The sequence below is a fragment of the Lithobates pipiens genome, unplaced genomic scaffold, assembly GCF_037356315.1.
Source record: "Lithobates pipiens isolate NorthernLeopardFrog02 unplaced genomic scaffold, aLitPip1_a1.2 Scaffold_16, whole genome shotgun sequence".
Classification (NCBI taxonomy): domain Eukaryota; kingdom Metazoa; phylum Chordata; class Amphibia; order Anura; family Ranidae; genus Lithobates; species Lithobates pipiens.
This window is the reverse complement of record NW_027507748.1, coordinates 358193144-358213789: the sequence shown is the minus strand read 5'-3', so window position 1 is coordinate 358213789 and position 20646 is coordinate 358193144. Positions and strand designations below refer to the sequence as shown.

The window sequence follows — 20646 nt, the reverse complement described above, 5'->3', positions numbered from 1 at the left end:
AAGTAATTTTCTAGCAAAAAATATTGATTTTAACTTAAGAAACAAGTGTCATAAAAAGATTTAGACTTTAAGTGGTTAAACTTCCTGCATTTATACTTGTTTAAAAATTTGGCAGACTGCCTGGATTTTTTTTTCACACAGAAGTTTCTCCCTTTGATCTAAGAAGGAAGAGTTGGTTACATTGTTTCATTTTAAAAACTTGGCAGACTGCCGGATGTTTTCGTTTGACAGCTGAGTGAGCACATAAGTCTCTCCACTTGTTATATGAAAGAATCGGAAAACTCTGCAATAGAGCTCGTTAGGGGGGTTGAATCGAGATCACAATTTTTTAACGATTAATTGTGCAGCTCTAGTCAGTAGTTTTTCATTTTTATTATTTTTTACAATATAACTTTTTATTATTCTTTTACATTTTTTTTAGCAGCCCTGTTGGGGGCTTTGGTGATATATTAAGAGTCTAAACAGACCCCTGATGTCTCACGTCAATTTTTTATCGGCTCCATCCCCTGCTCTCCATCCAGCAGAGGAGAGGAGAGGAGGGAAGCTGGCAGCACTGCAGGGGGGAGACAGGGTGCCAGGAAGCAGGAGAAATCGGCACTGCATTGGGTGATTAGGGTGTGTCCAGGCACCTCTGGCACACCCTGTGCGCACACCTTTGCCCATAGGCTAAATTGGTAGTACGTGTTTGCAGGTCTTCTGTTTTGTTTAACAAGGCGCCGCATAGGTCGTAGCAGACCTGGTGGGGATTATTAAGTAGTACAATATGAACCTGTTAGGCAATCGGAACACCCATCAGTTTGCACAGCATACAAAAAACCCTGTTCCCATAACTGCGCAACCTGGGGCATTCCCACTAAATATGAAGCATAGTGCCTCACAGAGAGCAGCCTCTAAAACACTCCGCTATAGTCATAGGATACATTCTGGGTAGGCAAGTAGGAAGCAAATACCACTGCATCAAGACTTTAATACTAGCATCTAAAGAGAGACATTCAATAATTCAATATTCCTTTGTAGGAAACTTGAATCCTGGAATACCAGTCCTCCGGTTTCCATTCACAAGCAAGGTCCCTCTCCCAAGCCAGCATATATACATGCATCTGGTCAGGATTAACCATTTTTGATCCCTATGCTGCTAAAATTAGTACATAAATTTATTTTTTTTATATTTCTTCATTTACTTCCTGGTTTTAGACCTAGGCGAAAATTATGTCATATATCCCAGTCTTCATTTACTTTTTTTCTTCTCTTTTATCTGGAGGAGGGGCTTTCTCAGTTAAGCAAACTGTCCTGCCAGCATGAACTAAGGGTAGATGGATTCCAGGAAGTAAATTCTACATGAATCATCTGCCCTTACTCAAGATGGCCATGGCTAGAAATGCTAGAGGTGTGTTTCCAAACAAAACAAAGCATGGACACACAGATGGATAGGTGCATTTGCTTTGAATATTAAAATATACGAAATAGCCTTTTTTAGTTTGTGGTGCTCAGATACATATTAGTTCCGCTTTAAACAAAATGTTGATTCTTTTCTGTCTTCTTATACAGTAAAACCTTGGATTGCGAGCATAATTTGTTCCAGAAGCATGTTTGTAATCCAAAGCACTTGTATATCAGAGCGAATTTCCCTATAAGAACTAATGGAAACTCAAATGATTTATCCACAACCATGCATTCATAAGTCCTGCAGTTTATAGTCCATATAAAAAGATTATAGCAATGCGATAGGTTGTGTAACTGTTAGGTTGCTCGTCTTCTGTAAGTAACCCCTGGTAGCCTAGGCTAGGATTGAAGGGCGGAGGTCCCTTTCACCGGTGGACAAAACATTACACATACACACTATTGTACGTGAATAATGAATGTGCCTATTGAAGCACACACAGCAGTTTTATTTAGTTTGAGCAGAAGGACAGCCCTGTGGTTTAACCAATCAGGTAATTCATACATACATCGACATTTTTCTTAAACTCATGACATTATCTAAGTCAAAGGTGAAATACAGTCTTCTGATAGTTATTTCGTCATTTCAACATCTGCTGACTGACCATATTCTTGCGTAACCAGTCCTATCTTAGCTTTGTACCTCTTACCGCAGACAGATGCATCCTAATATGTCAACATCTTGCATCTTAATTCTGAACTTAGTGAAATGCACGCCTAAGCATATTATCTTAGACCTTTAACCTAGTACCGTATATCTTTTGGCAACCTTAATAAGTATTCCCTTATAATCCTTCCTTTGATCATTCTGTGATTTACATAATGATCATTCCTTTTCTAATTTAATAGCACAGGCTTCATACTCCGAACCCTTGTGCTCTTGGTTTCTATACCATACCGTTGGATCCTTAACAATGGAAGTGAGTTTCAGATCCTTCGGAGCGACCGTGTTTCCCTTTTTACATAAACATTTGATTATCTTATAACAGGCATATAAAAATAGAATGAAGAGAATCACAGTGACAATTGTCATGGCAGCATTTCGGAGCCAAGATATTAATCCCCCAAAACTAAAACTGCTCGAGAAGGGATCCCAGTTTTTTCCTATGTTCCTTGCCTCTTTCTGTAGTTTATTTACCTCTTCCCTGTGTTGGGCAATAACGTCATAGTAGTCTGGGACTTCGATGCTGGTATTATGAATCCAGGTACAGCACTCATAATCCTCAGTAGTCTCACAGAGGCCAGTAAGGGCTGCACTCATACTTTCTATAGCCAACTCATGTAGTTCTAGTTGCTTCCTAATTGCCCTAGTTTCTAGATTTAGTTTGGTTATGTCATCAGAATTTTCCTCCAGAATCTCATCAATTATGCCAGTGTAATTATTTAATCTTTTCATTAGGTCAATTCCCCACCCTGTCCAGGAAGGGAACCATGCCCAGGCCATATCTTTTTCTAAAAACAATTCTCGTTTATTACGGTGTCTAAGGGGATATCTAGGATGCATGCTGGCTTCAAGGAGGTGACTTCCCTTGTTATCCCCTAATACCCCCATGATAGGAACCAGGGCTGCAAGGTAACACCACCCCTGGGGTTTGGTTGGGATCCAGGGGTGACAGAGTTTGCCGCAGCATATATATATGGTATTTCCTAGAGCTAGGGGTCGTTTATGGAACACGTTCCTAAGAGTATCAGAAAGGCCAGAGAGCACCAGAATTGACATTAATTGGTGTATTGTAGTCTTGGTACTGGAGCTAAGAAAGTCTAAAAAGGTGGCATTTAGGGTGGGATCTGAAGTATGGAAGAAAGAAGGACTGTTAAATGATGTCATTGAAATGTTAAGTTTTGCTAGACCTAGGCGAAAATTATGTCATATATCCCAGTCTTCATTTACTTTTTTTCTTCTCTTTTATCTGGAGGAGGGGCTTTCTCAGTTAAGCAAACTGTCCTGCCAGCATGAACTAAGGGTAGATGGATTCCAGGAAGTAAATTCTACATGAATCATCTGCCCTTACTCAAGATGGCCATGGCTAGAAATGCTAGAGGTGTGTTTCCAAACAAAACAAAGCATGGACACACAGATGGATAGGTGCATTTGCTTTGAATATTAAAATATACGAAATAGCCTTTTTTAGTTTGTGGTGCTCAGATACATATTAGTTCCGCTTTAAACAAAATGTTGATTCTTTTCTGTCTTCTTATACAGTAAAACCTTGGATTGCGAGCATAATTTGTTCCAGAAGCATGTTTGTAATCCAAAGCACTTGTATATCAGAGCGAATTTCCCTATAAGAACTAATGGAAACTCAAATGATTTATCCACAACCATGCATTCATAAGTCCTGCAGTTTATAGTCCATATAAAAAGATTATAGCAATGCGATAGGTTGTGTAACCATAAAATGTCCATCCCCAAATGGCGCCCTTCACAAGGGGATTAGAAACAATATCCAGCAGAAGCTACAGAGAATAAAATAGAAGAGAGGCACCTCGAAGTATAGCAATATGGTTACATTTAATGAAGGTACAACAGTTAGCAAGTCACATGGTTGATGATTGAAAAAGGCACATCTTAGTATGCAGGCATCCGGGGTAAAGCTTTCCACATAGACTATCCTCCGCACTGCCGGCTCTCGTGGCTTTCAGTCTGTAATCGTGACTGGGAAGACTACCCTGCAGTAGAGCGATCTGAAAGCGAGGCTTGAAGCGCTTGTGGAGTACAGCATGGAAAGGACGATGTTGATGGCAGTCAGGACGACGGTCTATGTGCACAGCTTTACCATGGATGCCTACATATTTAGATGTGTCTGGTTTAATCATCAACCATGTGAGTTGCTAAATGTTGTACCTTCATTAAATGTAACCATATTGCTACACTTAGAGGCGCCTCTCTTCCCTTTTACACCCAGTTGTGACATGAGGCTACTTGTATATCAAGAGATCACTAATTTATAAAAAAATGTTGCTTGTCTTGAAAAACGCTCTCAAACAAAGTTATTCTCAAACCAAGGTTTTACTGTATTTCCATTTTAAAATACAAGATAAAACTTGCAAAACACAACTGAATTTAGCCATGTGGAAAGTAACTGTTGTATTTATTATAGTTACATACAATCCTATAAATTCAAGTGGAAAATCCCTACAGGAGGTCTTTGAAGAGTTTTTCTATGGAAGCTGTTTACACGTGTTTGATCTTATCTTGTAACCTTAGTGTGATTTTTCATATACCACTGTACAGTGCTTTAGAATCATAGCACAGTTTTTTGTGTTAAAATGAATCTGTCACTAAAAGAAAGTGCAAAAAAAAGCTGTCCCTGCAAAAGAAGATAGTAAATACTATTCCTGCTGCTCTGATGAGGAGAAATCAATGTATGAAGTCTCTTCAGAAACAGAGAGACAATAGAGATTGAATCTCCTAGAAGTGTTGCTTACTAAAGAGACCTTGGGGGACAATTTTCTTTCATAAGAGTGGTGTTAGTGGGTGTGGGCAGTGGGAGAAGTAAGTATATCTCTTGTTTCAAGGAACAGCTTTTATCTGCACCTAAGCAGAGGTTCACACAAAAATGGAACCTCCGCTTTTCCGAACCCTCCTTCGGTGCCACATCTGGCACCTTTCAGGGGCCAGAGGGGTGCAGATACCTGTCTAATACAAATATTTTCATCCACACCCCTTCTTGTCCTCCCCCCGCTGTCTCCTGGGAAACACACAGGTCCCAGGAGATAGTGGGGACCAGTTAGGACGTGCAGCGCAACTCGCGCATGCACAGGAGGGAACCGGGAAGTAAAGCCACAACGCTTCACTTCCCGGTTCCCTCACTGAGGATGGCGGCAGCAGCTGGGGAGAGCCGAGCAACTAATTAATTAATGCTGACATCGATGGACCCTGGGACAGGTAAGTGTCCATTTATTAAAAGTCAGCAGCTGCAGTATTTGTAGCTACTGGCTTTTAATATATTTTTTTTAGGTGGACCTCCTCTTTAACTACAGAATTATTTTAACACTATATAAGTACCTGTAATAAATAAAAAATAAATAAATAAACACGCCCATGTGTATGGATTTAACACCAGTGCAATTAGCAGCTTGTGGTTTGCATTAACCAATGGCAACCTTTAAATTCCACCAACCCAGTGTCGATCAAACAACAAAAGCTGATTTATTATTGATTGCTATGGGCTACTGCACACCAATTGTATTTGCACTATGCAGTTGCCTTGCAAAGGTCTTAAAACAAATCACTGGTAAGTTTGACATATTCAAAATAACACTTCAAATACTGCGTGGATCACTTTCTGTCCCTTTTTTATATTAAAGGGAAACTATAGAGGTTTGGGGTCAACTCTAGCAAAACGTTACTAGTAATGGCAGTGATTAGTGATTTTTAGCAGGACTGTGACATTGCGGCAGTCAGATCGGACACCTAACTGACATTTTTGACACTTTTTTGGAAACCAGTGACATTATTACAGTGATCAGTGCTAAAAATATGTATATGTATATATATATATATATATATATATATATATATATATATATATATATATTGTACCAATGACACTGGCAGGGTAGGGAAAGAACCTCCGAAGTCTGAAGAAGACCCCCAGAGCTGCATAATAAACTACTTTAAAAACCTGTGTAGTGTGTTTTTTTATTGACACTTTTTCCCTCAGGTGAATTGGTAGGGGTACGATGTACCCCATACTCATTCACATAGGGTGGGGGGCCGGGATCTGGGGACCCCCTTATTAAAGGGGGCTCCCGGATTCCGATAAGCCCCCTGCCCGCAGACCCAGACAACCCTGGGCATTGTTCTCAACAACATGGGGACAAGGTGCTTCCCTAAAGCACCCACCCTCCATGTTGAGGGCATGCAGCCTGGTACAGTTCAGGAGGGGGGGCACTTGCTCGTCTCTACCCCCTTTCCTGACCGACTGGGCTGCGTGCTCGGATAAGGGTCTGGTATGGACTTTGGGGGGACCCCCACGCCATTTTTCGGCATAGGGGTTACCCTTAAAACCCATAGCAGGCAACGGGGCTCGCGAGGTGTCAGTCTCGCCGATGGAAGCGGCGACATTGACTTCCTTCTCTAGTCCCATCATACCTGAAGTCACATTCAAAATGAAGGGACTTTAGTCTTTCACTTGGAAAGTCCAGTGGACCACCAGCAAAAGTCCGGCGGATTGTCTGCCAGACCTAGTCCGTCGGAAAGACCGTTCATGTGTGGTCATGTGTGTGCAAGTCCGCTCATTCGGAAAGTCCAGAGGACCTCCGCTGCAAAATCTGGCGGATTGTCCACCGGACTAAGTCCATCGGATAGTCCGATCGTGTGTACGCTGCAAAAGAGAAAATCTCCTAACATGATCTGAACTTTCTAAACAGTATATAAGGCTGAAGACAGTAGATATACATGTAAAACTGAAAAGGAGGGTTACATCCACTTTAATCTTTTGGGCTGAATGGCAGCCAGCATAATTCATCCCACTTCCTCTGAGTCCATGCTTTCATGAGCACCACCCATCCTTTAAACCAGTAGTAAACTCTGCTTTTTAACTTGTACCAGTTAAGCCAATACTAGGGCTTACCTCTAGGTACAGTGAACATCTCTATTTAGGAGATATTTTGATGTGTAGCAGCCGGTGATGTTACTGGAGCCCATATGGGCACCATGCTTTGAATGGATGGCACACTCGAGTGTCCCATCCATACAGTTTCCTGTGCCTTGATCATGACTCCCATTATGACATCACAGCTCAGCTATTCCAGAGCCTTCAAACTCAGAAGGAAAACTGGGTGAAGATAGAAGCCCTGTCAGCGGTGACAGCGCAGTTCTGGTGTTCTGAAGTTACCTGTAAAACATTATGCCATTAACTTGCCGAAGAGGGACTTTGTTCCAAATCAGAGACAGTCCCTCAAATCAGGGACAGTTGGGAGCTATGTTATGTATCTGCCTAGAGTTCAGCTTTAGAATCAGCTTATACTGTACTATCCAGTCCTTATCCTTTATTTGTGTGCTTATGCAGTAAAACAATTTACCGTAGTTTATAGGGATTCACATAATAAAAACAAATGGAGATTGGAAAATAAAGCTTTTTTGAAGCTGAACTCTTGCCTTACCTTCAGTTATGGACAGTTGTACAGATTCCTCTCCTGCACTGAAATGGCTTAGAGTACCTTCGCACTTGGGCAGGGGGGACGTTAGCAGTAAAGCAACGCTAATTTCAGCAGCGCTTTACCGCTGTAATAGCAACGCTTTTTGGCAGCTAGCGGGGAGCTTTTAACCCCAATAGCGGCCAAATAAATGGTTAATAACACCCGCAAACCACCACTGTCGAAGCGCCTGCAAAGCGCTTAGGCAGCGGCGGTTTGCAGGCGCTATTAACCATTTATTTGATTCCAAAGGCAGGGATGGAGGAGGAGCAGATTAAATGCCAGCTTTAATGTCTTTATCATAAACTGCACTGATGTGGCTTGTCCTAAAATTACCTGCCCTATGATAGAGGGTACAGTACATCAGTTAGGCTCCATGTACATTGGACATTTTTACAACCTCTCTTGAACGATTTAACTTGATTGATAGTAACCGATATTTACATGCCGGGTTTTGAAGCATTTTGCCATGTTTGCATTTAGGAGCGTTTAAAACTTTTATATATATATATATATATATATATATATATATATATATATTTTTTTTTTTTTTTTAAATAGCAAAAAATGCCTTTTAATGAAACACGTGAGTTATCGCATTTAGATGCCTGTAAACTCAGCTGCTGAACGCATTTTTTTGTGTTCCAAAAAATGCCTCTAAACTCAATTATGTAGAAACGACTGTAAACGACCCTGTGTACATGGACAGATAAGATAACATAGAGGAGAGTTCAGGAGTAGTTGAAGAAAACGTCCGTTTACCAGCAGCAGTTTACATGAAGTCTTAGCCCTTGTACACACGGTCGGACATTCCGATGGACAATGTCCGATAGGACCGTGTTGTCGGATAATCCGACAGTGTGTGGGCTCCATCGGACTGTTTCCGTTGGAGTATCCGACGGACCAAGTTTTCCAGCTGGGCTATAACATTTTCCGACAACATGATCTGATCGGACTTTGTCCGATCATGTGTACAGAATTCCGATCGGACAAAGTGCCACGCATGCTCAGATCAAATTCCTAGACCAAAGCTATTGGCTACTAGCCTGAACGTAGTCCCGTCCTAACAAAATAACCTCATCACGTTAAGTACGATCGGATTTTCTGACAACTTTGTGTGTATGCAACAGTTTCGGACAAACATCCGTCGGACAAAATCCGACGGATTTGGTTGTCAGAATGTCTGACCATGTGTACAAGGGCTTAGTATTAACATAGACGGGAGCCAGTATAATGCTTGCATCCCTCTTGCCAAGTAAATACTAGCCAGTATGTTGGGCTGGTAAAGTCTGCAAAAAACATGAAGAGCTGCATCCAAATAATGCTGTTTTAAGTTGCTTATACCAGGTAAAAAGAGCAATGTTAACAACTACAGTTTTCCTCTTTCATTTGGTGAAAAATGTTTGGAAATTAGATATTCATATTACAAGGGATACATTTCAATTGCTAACACCACCCCGATTATTGCATTTATTTTTTGTGTCTTTGAAATAAGGCTTAAGCCAAAACCATTTTCTAGTTTTTAACAGAATGGAGAAGAGCTTTTTTTTGTTTGTTTTTTTATTTTTATTTTTATTTTTATTTATTATTATTTTACTGTAAATTTCCTAAGTGAGGGGAAATCTTGCCTTTGAGAGTTGTCACTGGAACAGATGTTCTCATTGGAAGATTCCCCTTCTAACTACAGTTTACTGCTTGGGGCCCCATATGTCAGTCTTTTGAACATATCTTATTCCACGCATTAACACCCTTCTTAACACTATTATATACAAACATCTGCAATTACTGTATTCAATTTATTTTTTAATGATCTCTAAATGGAAAAAGGGCTGCTGATTGGAAGTGTGCCTATTAGACATATGTGGTATGGCAAAAGCCATATAGTTATTTTGCCATAAAGTGAATGTTAAACATATGGCCTTTGATGAGAATGTTATGCTGAGTGCACTATGAACTATACAGTGAAAACTGTTTCCTGGGAAATCTACTATGTATTGTTCCATTCAGTCACATCTGTTACTTTGTGGCTGCCACGCAAGTTCTATAGCCTATATAGTAAAGTTCATCTCTAATGCAATGTAGGATGTACAGTCTTAGCACTTTAATTACATGGATAGCATTGAAGTTTCTTTTCTAGAAATTAAATTGTATTCTTCAAAAATATTCTTATAAGTAAAGGTGGAAAATATATAAGACATATTCTTACTTTACTTCTGAATATCAAACACATTTTCAAGTATATCGTAAAAATGTCAGATGTTTGTAATAGGAGACATTTTGCACTATGGCTCATCGTGTGCATATTGCCATTACTATGAACAGGTAAGGGAATGTGATTATTTTGTTTCGGCACGCCATGTACTGTAGATCATATGCGACAAAAGACTTCTCAACAATGCAACAAACTTCACATAATATCATCACAATTACATACAAAGCAACTCTATGATGATCATGTTTTCTAAAGCTGGATTGCATAGTATACCTTGTTCCGTCTGTTATATTCTGAAGCACAACATATCCATTCCTGATATGCCCTGCATACAGGTAGTTGCTAGTTATGTTAAATACTGTGAAAATACCTTATCTTTGTTTCATATCTGGAGTTATTGCCTTAAGTTTGTTAATAAATGCAGCTGGTAGTTGGTAGTTGCTAATTATGTTATATACTATGAAAATGCCTTATCTTTGCTTCACATCTGGAGTTATTACCTTACAATTACCTTACAGTTATTACCTTACAATTGTTAATGAACACAGCTGTTTTTTAACATATAATGATTTTTTTACGGCTTCTTATCATAGGGTCTCAAAGGTGAAAGAGGGCAATCTGGAACCTATGGACCCAAAGGGGAGAGAGGAGAACGAGTGAGTAGTTTTTTTGTTTACTTGATTCTTCTTGAAAATGTTTCCGAAAAAAGATAAAATAAATGTATGCAGAAAAATGTATAAGGCCTCTTTCACACAGATGATCCGTTCAGTTCCACCTGTCAATTTTTTTAGGCAGACCTGAATGGACACTCCATAGAGGTCTATGGAGGGACGGATGTCAGCGGTGACATGTCCGCTGACATCCGACCCGCTCCGATCCGAAAAAGTGTGACGGAGGAAAAACCTTTATGCTATGAAGTTTGCCAGATCTACATAAATGTCAAAAACACGACACAGAATTTGGGTACGATGGCATAAATAGTTCCTGTCAATATACAAATACCCAAGGTGCAGTACATATTGGCCAGATAAAACAGGTTAACAGTAAATATGATAGAGAGGTTATTCCCAAATAGATACATTCTACACTACACCATGGCTCAGTGGTTATAAGTTACCCATGAGGCCTACAGTTTACTGGACTCATTTAGTGTCTGTGCAATGTGCGATACATTTTTCATCTTGTATTTTATTTCTCTAGTTTTTTTTTAAGTTTGTTTGCAGGTAGTACCAAGGATGCTCCTTGAGGCTGAACAAATATATACTAATATTAAATTTTTGAAACGTATAAAAGATGGTTGCTTTCCCCAAAAAAAGAAACAACTAAGGATCTGGAAGTTTATACAGTAAATGAACAATTAAAAACACGTTTCAAAAAAGAAATCCTTAAATCATTTTCACCAGCAATGGAAATTTAGCAATTTTTGTGCATAATCTCTGAAATATGTAATTTAAGAATGCCAAGTTATAGCATTAAAGGTCTCATGTATTTCTAATTTACTATGTTCATTCAAAGATCTGAAAACGCCACTCCTTAGCCACCTAATCAGTAGCTGTGTGGGAATAGTTCCAGTTCATAGAATATAGAACATGTGGCCGCTCATTAAAATTAGAAGAAAAGAGGTTTATCCTTAAACTACGTAGAGGGTTCTTTACTGTAAGAGCGGCAAGGATGTGTAACTCCCTTCCACAGGAGGTGGTCTCAGCGGGGGGCATTGATAGTTTCAAGAAACTATTAGATAAGCACCTGAATGACCTCAACATACAGGAATATACAATGTAATACTGACATATAATCACACACATAGGTTGGACTTGATTGACTTTATGAGTATTTTTTCAACCTCACCTACTATGTAACTATGTAACTATGTGGATTTATCAGGAGCACAGTACAGGAATTAAACAAGGTCTCTATGGGCTCTAATTTAAATCTCATTAAATGTTGTTTGATATAGGAAAGAGCAGGAGAAGTACTCATAAAAAATCATAAAATATATTTCATATGAAGTGCTCAATAAAAAAGATAATGGAAGCTGATGCCAAAAAAACATCTAATTTCATGATGTGACATTCCCATTTGTGATGCCTCAGTAGTAAAAGTAGCTTTGTCTTTTCAACTGTCCCACACACCACAACACTAGTGTCTACTGGGAAAAGTAAGTTATAAAAATAGGTCAAAAATTATGAGATGTAGTCTGAGGGCAATTCATGTCCACAATGAGAGAATAAGGGAATATAGTGAAAAGGACATCTCTAAAGTTCAGAGACACAGATGGCACTTAGATTTGCTGTAATGTATCTGATTTGGTGTCTATTTATGCATAGTTTATATCTTGCACTTATATAATACAGCCCCTTGTAGTAAAGGCGCATACAATCCCTTACCACTCATTCCACCACCAGCAAATATACTTTGTGATTTGATGATTTACCCTTATGAGGTCACCCAGAAGTTGGTTAATGTACCACTAAGATGTTGAGTTGTGGGAGAAAAGCAAACAAATGCCCTTGATGTAAAGTGAATATTGAACTGCAGCATTTCAAGGCAAGTGTCTTGATCTCTTAACCACTATGATGTTATTCTTCCATACCTCTTTTATAATGTGCATAAAAACTGGTCAATCAAGGCTGAATCCTGTACATCAATATGTAACCCCTGGACACAGTTTGCACAGAATTGTTCTACCAGGACAGAATTGCAAGTGTATAACTTAGTTTAGACTAATTTGCTAAAATTGGTATCTCTTCTCTTGTTAAATACATCCCTCTCAGGGAATTGGCCGCCAGCCCCTTTTATAATAATAACAAGTCGATGACTCTGTTCACTGGTGTGAATGTAGAATGTTCTTTAACAAAAGAACATACATTTCACATGAATAATTATGCCACCAAAATTAGTGTGTGCCATAAATTGCCTGCAGCATTGCTCCTGTTTCTTCTTGCTGGAGGCTGCCATTCAGTCACTTTCTTATTAGAAGCCTCCCAACCTCCCCACCCACCACTCTCAAAAATGATATGTCACTTTTTTCAATTAAAATGTGTACATTGCCTTGAATTTCTTGGCTTAGCTAGAGAGGAAGGCTGACAGAAGGTTACAGTGCTGAAGTGTACATGCTGCTCTAAGGAGGTAGAAAGGAGAGAATATCAGGTATATAATATAAGACACTAGCCTTGTAAGTTGAAATCGTTTGTATCTCTCTCTGGCAACAGAGTTTGTCCTGTCACCTCTCCTGCTTTTATTTTTCCTCTACCTAATCTGAATTTCCTTGGCACAGTCTGTCTCATTTCTGTTGCTTTCCTCCCCCCTTCAGCAACAGTAAATCTTACTAGTAATCTAATCTAGTAAGAGCACCTGAACATGTGCAGAACAGGGTGAGAAGGTGCATTGCTGGATTTCAAACAGTATAGCCACATATTTGTAATGTTTTACATAGCTATACCTGCTAAAGGGGCCAGCATGAAGTGATCTATCAGGACTTAATTTTCTGACTAAAGTTCCATTTTAAATACTGTAGAGCCACACAGAACATACACGACTTCCTGATACTATAACCTATTTTATTAATCTTTTATTCCGTCTGTTCATTTAGGGGGCAGATTGCATCCGAACCTCATCAGATGGACCCCTTCAGGTGAGTCTTAACATACTGAATATATTACTTCAATATAATTTTGTGGTTTATGAAGATGATCCGTTACCTTAAATAGATTAGTTTATCGTCTGTTGCTAGTCTGGAGTAAAGACATATACTATCAATCCAATTTTATATCTTATTTACAACATAATCACTATTTATATCTCTTTTTTAAATTTTACATAGTGTGCTGAAGGTGTAAAAGGAGAGAAAGGAGAGCGAGGGGAGGTGGTGAGTAATTAAGATATGCCATTTTTGCTAATTAGCATTCTTGCCTGTGTTTGTATTACCGTGTATGTTAAGCCAAAACTTTTATTTCTTAATTTCAATTTTGAATATCATGTGGGAGAGTTTAAACCCTTATCTGTGTCCCCACCAGGGCAAAACATTTTTATAGGAACAGGGAGTGGGGGAACATCATCCAATGGCTAAACCTGTTCTGGTGACAGCGGTCTATGTGTGAAATTCCACGTGTTTAGGAGAAATCTCCGGGTGTCTCTGGGACAGGAAGTGAATAGAAATCTCCCCAACAGGACGTAAACAAAACAGACAGGGTTCCTATCTATTCCCTTCTTTATCCAAAACCAAAACAAGTTTAGTTTTACACAAACTTTTACTTACCAATAAAACATGCTCTATATTACAAAGAGTATGGCAGCACAGTGGTGTAGTGGTTACCACTCTCACCTAGCAGTAGAGAAGGGTCGCTGGTTCAAATCCCAACCACGACACTACCTGCCTGGAGTTTGCATGTTCTCCCTGTGCCTGCGTGGGTTTCCTCCAGGTACTCTGGTTTCCTCCCACAATCCAAAGACATGCAGGTAGGTTAATTGGCTTCTGTTCAAAATTGACCCTAGTATATGAATAGGGACCTTGGATTGTGGGCTCCTTGAGGGTAGGGACCAATGCAAGTGTGCAATGTACAGGGATAAAGACAATTGTAGACACTCACTCAGGTTGAACTAGATGGACTGGTGTCTTTATTCAACCTTACTAACTATGAAACTATGAAACTATGAAAGCCTATATTTACTGTGCTTAAAGTGCATTGCTTGTGTTTTTAAATATGTTAAGCTTTTCTAGAACCTATTTTCAAATATGCGCAAATGGCAACTACAATAGATTATTTTTATACTTACTTATATAACAATATAAAGCAAGGAAGCCTTTATCATTTGTTGAAAAATATGTTACCCATTCATTTTCTGTATATATTGACCTGGGAAACTGGCCTATATTCAGTTACTTTATTTTATCACTAGAGGGTGCTAGGGACTGTCACATTTACGTAGCTTTGAACCCACTTTGCAGCATCTAACCTAACATACACCACACATAGTTCCAATCAGTCTTAACCAAATCTGCACCCTTTGTAAACCACATTATGCACTAAATAAAATGTTGAAAATTAAGACTTTAAATTTAATATAATTTTATACCACTAGTAGTGATACAGACATTATTTCCCAGATTCCCATTACTTTTTTTGAAGTGTATTTGATCTAGATTATATTGATATATTGTTACATATAAATTATATGCTGTATAATTACACATATAGTATAATGTAAATTCAGTTTACACAAGTACAGATATTATTATTAATAATATTAATAATAATAATAAAATGTTAGATTGTAAGCTCTAACGAGCAGGGCCCTCTGATTCCTCTTGTACCAAATTGTAATGTAAATGTAATGTCTGCCCTCATGTTGTAAAGAGCAAACTGTTGGCGCTATATAAAACCTGTATAATAATAATAATAATAATAATAATAAAATTACTAAAAATAAAAAATTATGTTACAGAACTGCAGAGTAAATACTGTTGTGGTTCATGAAATATTCTTGTCTGCTGACTAATGATTTTAATGCCGTGTACACATGACCGGACTCTCCTTCAGAATAAACTCTGATGGTCTTTCCGATGGAGTTGCGCTGAAACAGACTTGACTACATACGATCACACCAAAGTCCGTTTGTTTAGAACGTGATGATATGCGATGGGACTAGAAAAAGGAAGTTCAATAGCCAGTAGCCAATAGCTGCCCTTGCGTCGTATTTGGTCCGTCGGAATAACATACAGACGAATGATTTTACCGATAGGAATTGATTCTGTCAGAAAGATTTAAAACATGTGCTATTTCTAGGTCCATCAGAATAATAAAAAAAAGTCAGATGAAGTCCACACACGATCGGAATATCTGATGAAATGATTCCATCTGACCTTTTCTGCCGGGAAAGTCTGGTCGTGTGTACACAGCGTTAGGGGTCTATTTATAATTGTTTCTCCCAAGATTCACACAGCTTTCATCCAAAATTCACACATTTTGCTGATTGGAATAAACATTGTAAAATTGTGTAAATGCTGAGTGAAAATTGTGTTATTTTTTGCGTAAAAAAAATGATAAGTGTCTCATTGTATACCAGTTACTTGTTTTTACTCATATTTGCATACGTTTTAATACTAGCTTCAGATTTTAATCTATCATGTCATTGTTCACCAGAGATGAGTATTTTACTGAGAATGTTACTAATAAAGTTAAAACCCCCTGTTTTGTAATGTAAACTGTTAGACAGGGCCAATTTGGTTGTTTTGCAAGCCGGTCGGTAAGTGCGCTGGGAAATCTTTTGTTTGTTTGTGATACCAATAAAGTTAATATGCTTCAGCCTTGGTTCACAATGACTGCGGGAATGAAATTGTGCGAGTTCCGCTGACCTCGCACAATTTCATTCCCGCATGTCAGGCCCAACTTCGGGGGCAATTTCAGAGACATTTGTGCAAGTTTCTGCACAGATGTCAATGGAAATCACACCTCGAAATCCACAATAGTAGTACAGAAACTGCTTTTGGGAATCAGTGTGGCGCCACAATGTGAACCAGGGCTCAAAGTTGTTTATAAACGACGTTAGACGATAACATCTGTGGCATGTTTTCTGTCACTTGTGTCTCATTAGGGAGATTAACGTTTACTTTCTGTCTTGTATACAAAAAAGGAAGTGACATTTTCTCCCCAAAGGGATGAAAATGGTATTTTAGATAGCTGTCACTGTAATAAGTGACCTTGATGGAATAATTTCCCTCTATTTCTGTTCTCCAAATTTTTGATTTTGTTTCTCACTTAGTCAACAGGACAGGGTGAATTTCTCCAGTGGGACAAAGACAGCAGTAAAAAAATTGTCAGGGGTTAAAGCCATTTTTTTTGTTTGGACATAGTAGGTTATGCTAAAATCCCTAAAGCCCTTGTACACATGGTCAGACATTCCGACAACAAAATCCGTCGGATTTTACCCTAAACTGGTGTTGCATACACACGGTCGGACAAAGTTGTCGGAAAATCAGATCGTTCAGAACGTGATGACGTTATTTCCTTATGACGGGACTACGTTCAGGCTAGTAGCCAATAGCTTTGGTCTTGTAATTTGATCCTGAGCATGCGTGGAACTTTGTCCGATCTGAATTCTCTACTAACGATTGGACAAAGTCCGATCGGACCATGTTTTCGGAAAATTTTATAGCCTAGCTCTAAAACGTTGTCAGTCGGATATTCCGACGGAAACAGTCCGATGGAGCCCACACACAGTCGGATTATTCAACAACGCGGTCCGATCGGACATTTTCCATCGGAATGTCCGACCGTGTGTACAAGGGCTAACAGGTTATTCTGATGGGCAGATTTCCCTTTCCTTTAAGACCTGGAGATGTAAAAGCAAATTAATGAAAGTGTTAACAAAGTAAGGGGAATTCCCATTTTGGACTGTTGTCACCAGAACATTTGTCCTTGTTTTTGCTCTGTTCACAATTTTAACATTTTGTATTTGCTCTCTATTTCTGTCACAATAGCAATAGCCTCCTTTACAGATATAGGCATGAATCTCCCCATCTATATAACAGGTTGAAATATTATTTTTTCTCAATATTTGCACATCTGCTAACAAGAAATGTCTTGCATGTTCACCTTATTATGCTTGTTCCCGTCATTGAATGCTCAAAGGTATAGCTAAATTTATGGAAAGCTGCCTTGACTTTTGAGGATTTTTTACAAGTTCACAAGATAGCATGTTTACCCCCTCTATATAATACGGATAGTGAAAGACAATAGGGGAGATTTTCTAAAACTGGAACACTCAGAATCGGGTGCAGCTGTGCATGGTGGCCAATCAGCTTCTAACTTCAGCTTCTTCAGTTAAGCTTTGACAACAAACCATGGAAACTGTTTGGTTTTTCTGCAGAGCTGCAACAGATTTTGCACTCTCCAGGTCTAGTAAACCTACCCCATTGCATTACTCATGAAATATTACATTAGCTTTGCTCTTTCAACCAAGAAAGTTAGTTTTTTCATAAAAGCTACATTTTGTTATGCTAATCTTTTATCCCAAAACCAACTGATTATCTTCTTCACAAAAGGGTCCAAGAGGATACGAGGGACCATCTGGGCCAGAAGGAGAGAAAGTAGGCAACATTTGCTTGTACTGTGCTATACGTATTCAGCCCAGAAGCTCTTTCTTCAATAAATTGTTGTATTGTTTTATCTAGGGAAAAAAAGGTGAAAAGGGAGATTTAGGATTTAAAGGATCTTCTGGTGTTCCTGGACGGGATGTAAGTAATGGATATTTACAGTTAAAATTCTGGTGGGGTGATCTAATAAATATTCTTTAGGCCATGGTCATAAGATCAAACCTGCACTCACCACAAACAACAAGGAAAGAAGAGAAAACTATATCAGGGAAAAAGTATCAGATGCTTTTCTTATCCCTTCAAAAATTGGAATTGATAGGACCTGAGCTACTAAACCCAAACTTCACTGATTAGGGTTTGGAAGCCTCTGCTTAATCTACCTGTGTTTGCAGAAGGCTTCTAGTAACACTCAGTATATACAGGGGGTCAGGGGGGCATTACTTTACATGTACAGAAAAAAATAAAAGGTGACAACCAAGGCACATTAAGCTATTATTGTGATTCAACAATGACTTAATTTAATAAGGCGTACTGTTACTCATCATTATCTTACTGAAAATGATTAAAACTGACCATTCAGTTACAGTATGTATTTACAGGAATCTTTGACTGAAACAAAAATTATTTACATGTACCCGTAGCCACAGTGTGAGAAATCTATATGTATAATTAGTGGTTATTGCATGATTGTGGTGGTATGTTTTGAAGATCACTAGAAACTTCATGTGCCTTTTATAATGGGTTTTGGCCTTGAGAGGAGACATTTCAGACTTTCTCATAGCTCATTTCTAATGTAACTTATAACTAGTTAATATTGTGCTTTCTTTCCTTACAATCGGAGAGGAACTACTAACTGTTCTTGATAAATGTCATGTCTGTGCATACCCCTTCCAATATTTCATGCTGATTGGCAGCATACTTTACACCGAGCAGTTCAGGAAAAATTCCTATTGCTTTGCAGGAGCAGAGTTTGTGGAAGATGAGTAGTCACAAATGTTTATAGATTCCAGTTCTGTAAAGCAATATTAAACCCAGAAACAAAAATTTAATATATTGTAGCTTAACAATCTTTAGATGGGGTGGCTTCAGCTTTAGGGCAGCCCATCTATTTAAATGGGCAACCTAACACACCACAATGGACCAAAAGTCATGTATGCAGAATATTCAGCAGCGAAGCACACGGTGACATACAACAGTGAGTTGCTGCATATTATACCTCAATACAGGTATGCTGGGGGGCCATTTAGAATGACTGACACCACAGCACACCAGCACACATAATGTGCCCCTTATAGGGATAAGACAGAGGCCGTAATTTTTCCTTGCGTTATCCAAAATGAAAGAGAACCTTTTTGGATGCAATTGGTGTTTAAAAAAGAGGTCCAGGTCTGGAAAATATCACACAAAGGTATTAGCTATGACTTAAAGAGGAAGTAAACCCTAATGAGTTTACTTCCTCTTTTTTTCCCTGCAAAGGCAAAGCATAATGGACTACTATGCATCGCATAGTAGCCCATTATGTGTCACTTACCTGACACAGGAGCCAGCGAAGTCGCCGCTGTCCCCTGTAGTCCGCCGCATCCATCTTGCTGGTGGCGTCTCGCAGCTCCGCCGCTGTCATTCGGTGAAGCCGCGCATAAAGTCACTCCCGCGCATGCGCACGGGAGTCGACAAATGCGGCAGCTCCATTCTTGGAACTGCCGCGCTCAGTGCGCCTGCGCGCCGCTGTCTACGGCGCATGCGCCGTAGACAGCGGTGCCCGTTTTCGGGCAAATATCTCCTAAACCATATAGGTTTAGGAGATATTGCTTGGACCTACAGGTAAGCCTTAATCTAGTCTTACCTGTAGGTCAAAGTGGTTTGTAAGGGTTTACAACCACTTTAATTTGAAACTTTATTTTCGTGGAGTCTTTCAGTCCCTACATGGAGGCTGCAAAGGTGCATGCCTGCCAAACAAATGACAGCAATTTCATATTCATTGACTAGGTAATGCTGTCCCTACTTATGGAACAAAAGTCTGCAAAACATACATTATGAAACTGTACCATGGTTTTTACACCCGTGCTTTCTATTATCTAGGGCAGGCCAGGTGAAATCTGTGTTGTGGGACCAAAGGGTCAAAAGGTAAGTGAATACTTAAAGTGAAGCTAAACCCCTCCAAAATGTAAAATTTTGCAACTTACTAGTCCTTAGACTAGTGGCTGCATTCGTTTTCTTTTTTGGGCTTCTTTATTTTATTTCCTCCTGGTGATTTTACAACCAACACACTTTCTGTCCTAATCGGAAAGCCCCTATTCACCTTTTCATGAGTATAACTTATTTATTGCTATACGTGATAAATTGAGATGATATGCAGAAGTGACATTTGGCAATTGGAGAGAAGTTAGAGTAATACAAAAAAAGGTTCATATAATACTCAAAAATAAATATTATATAGAAAGATACAGATATGTCTATGCCTTGTCTTTGAGTTAAGACTGCTTTGGGCCAACGAGCTGCCAACAGGGCTCATGTGAAAGCAGCACTCATTAGGATTTAATTTAAAAACTATACTGTCAATTCAGAAGCAAGCTGTGTCATAATAGATTGCTAGAATCAAATGTAGCCACAGATAATTGCCTGATATCTCTTGCACGGCTGTGTCTGCATTTTCTAGTGCGCTATACTTAATTTTTAAAAGGTGGTATGGGCATGTGTAATTTATGATATGGAAAAAAGTAGACAGCTAAAGAAAGTTATAAAAGGTGAGTAATGT

General features: G+C 39.0%; 1 protein-coding gene across 10 annotated transcripts in view; it reads left to right on the top strand.

The window, feature by feature from the left end:
- COL16A1 (collagen type XVI alpha 1 chain) overlaps nt 1–20646 on the top strand; it is a 294574-nt gene that overhangs the window by 137392 nt on the left and 136536 nt on the right. For all 10 annotated transcript variants that reach the window (XM_077481956.1, XM_077481958.1, XM_077481954.1 and 7 more), the window contains exons 12-17: nt 10390–10452; nt 13389–13430; nt 13620–13664; nt 17841–17885; nt 17970–18032; nt 19971–20015. In XM_077481956.1, the coding sequence (XP_077338082.1) occupies nt 10390–10452; nt 13389–13430; nt 13620–13664; nt 17841–17885; nt 17970–18032; nt 19971–20015 (303 nt within the window). The remainder of the gene's footprint in view (nt 1–10389; nt 10453–13388; nt 13431–13619; nt 13665–17840; nt 17886–17969; nt 18033–19970; nt 20016–20646) is intronic.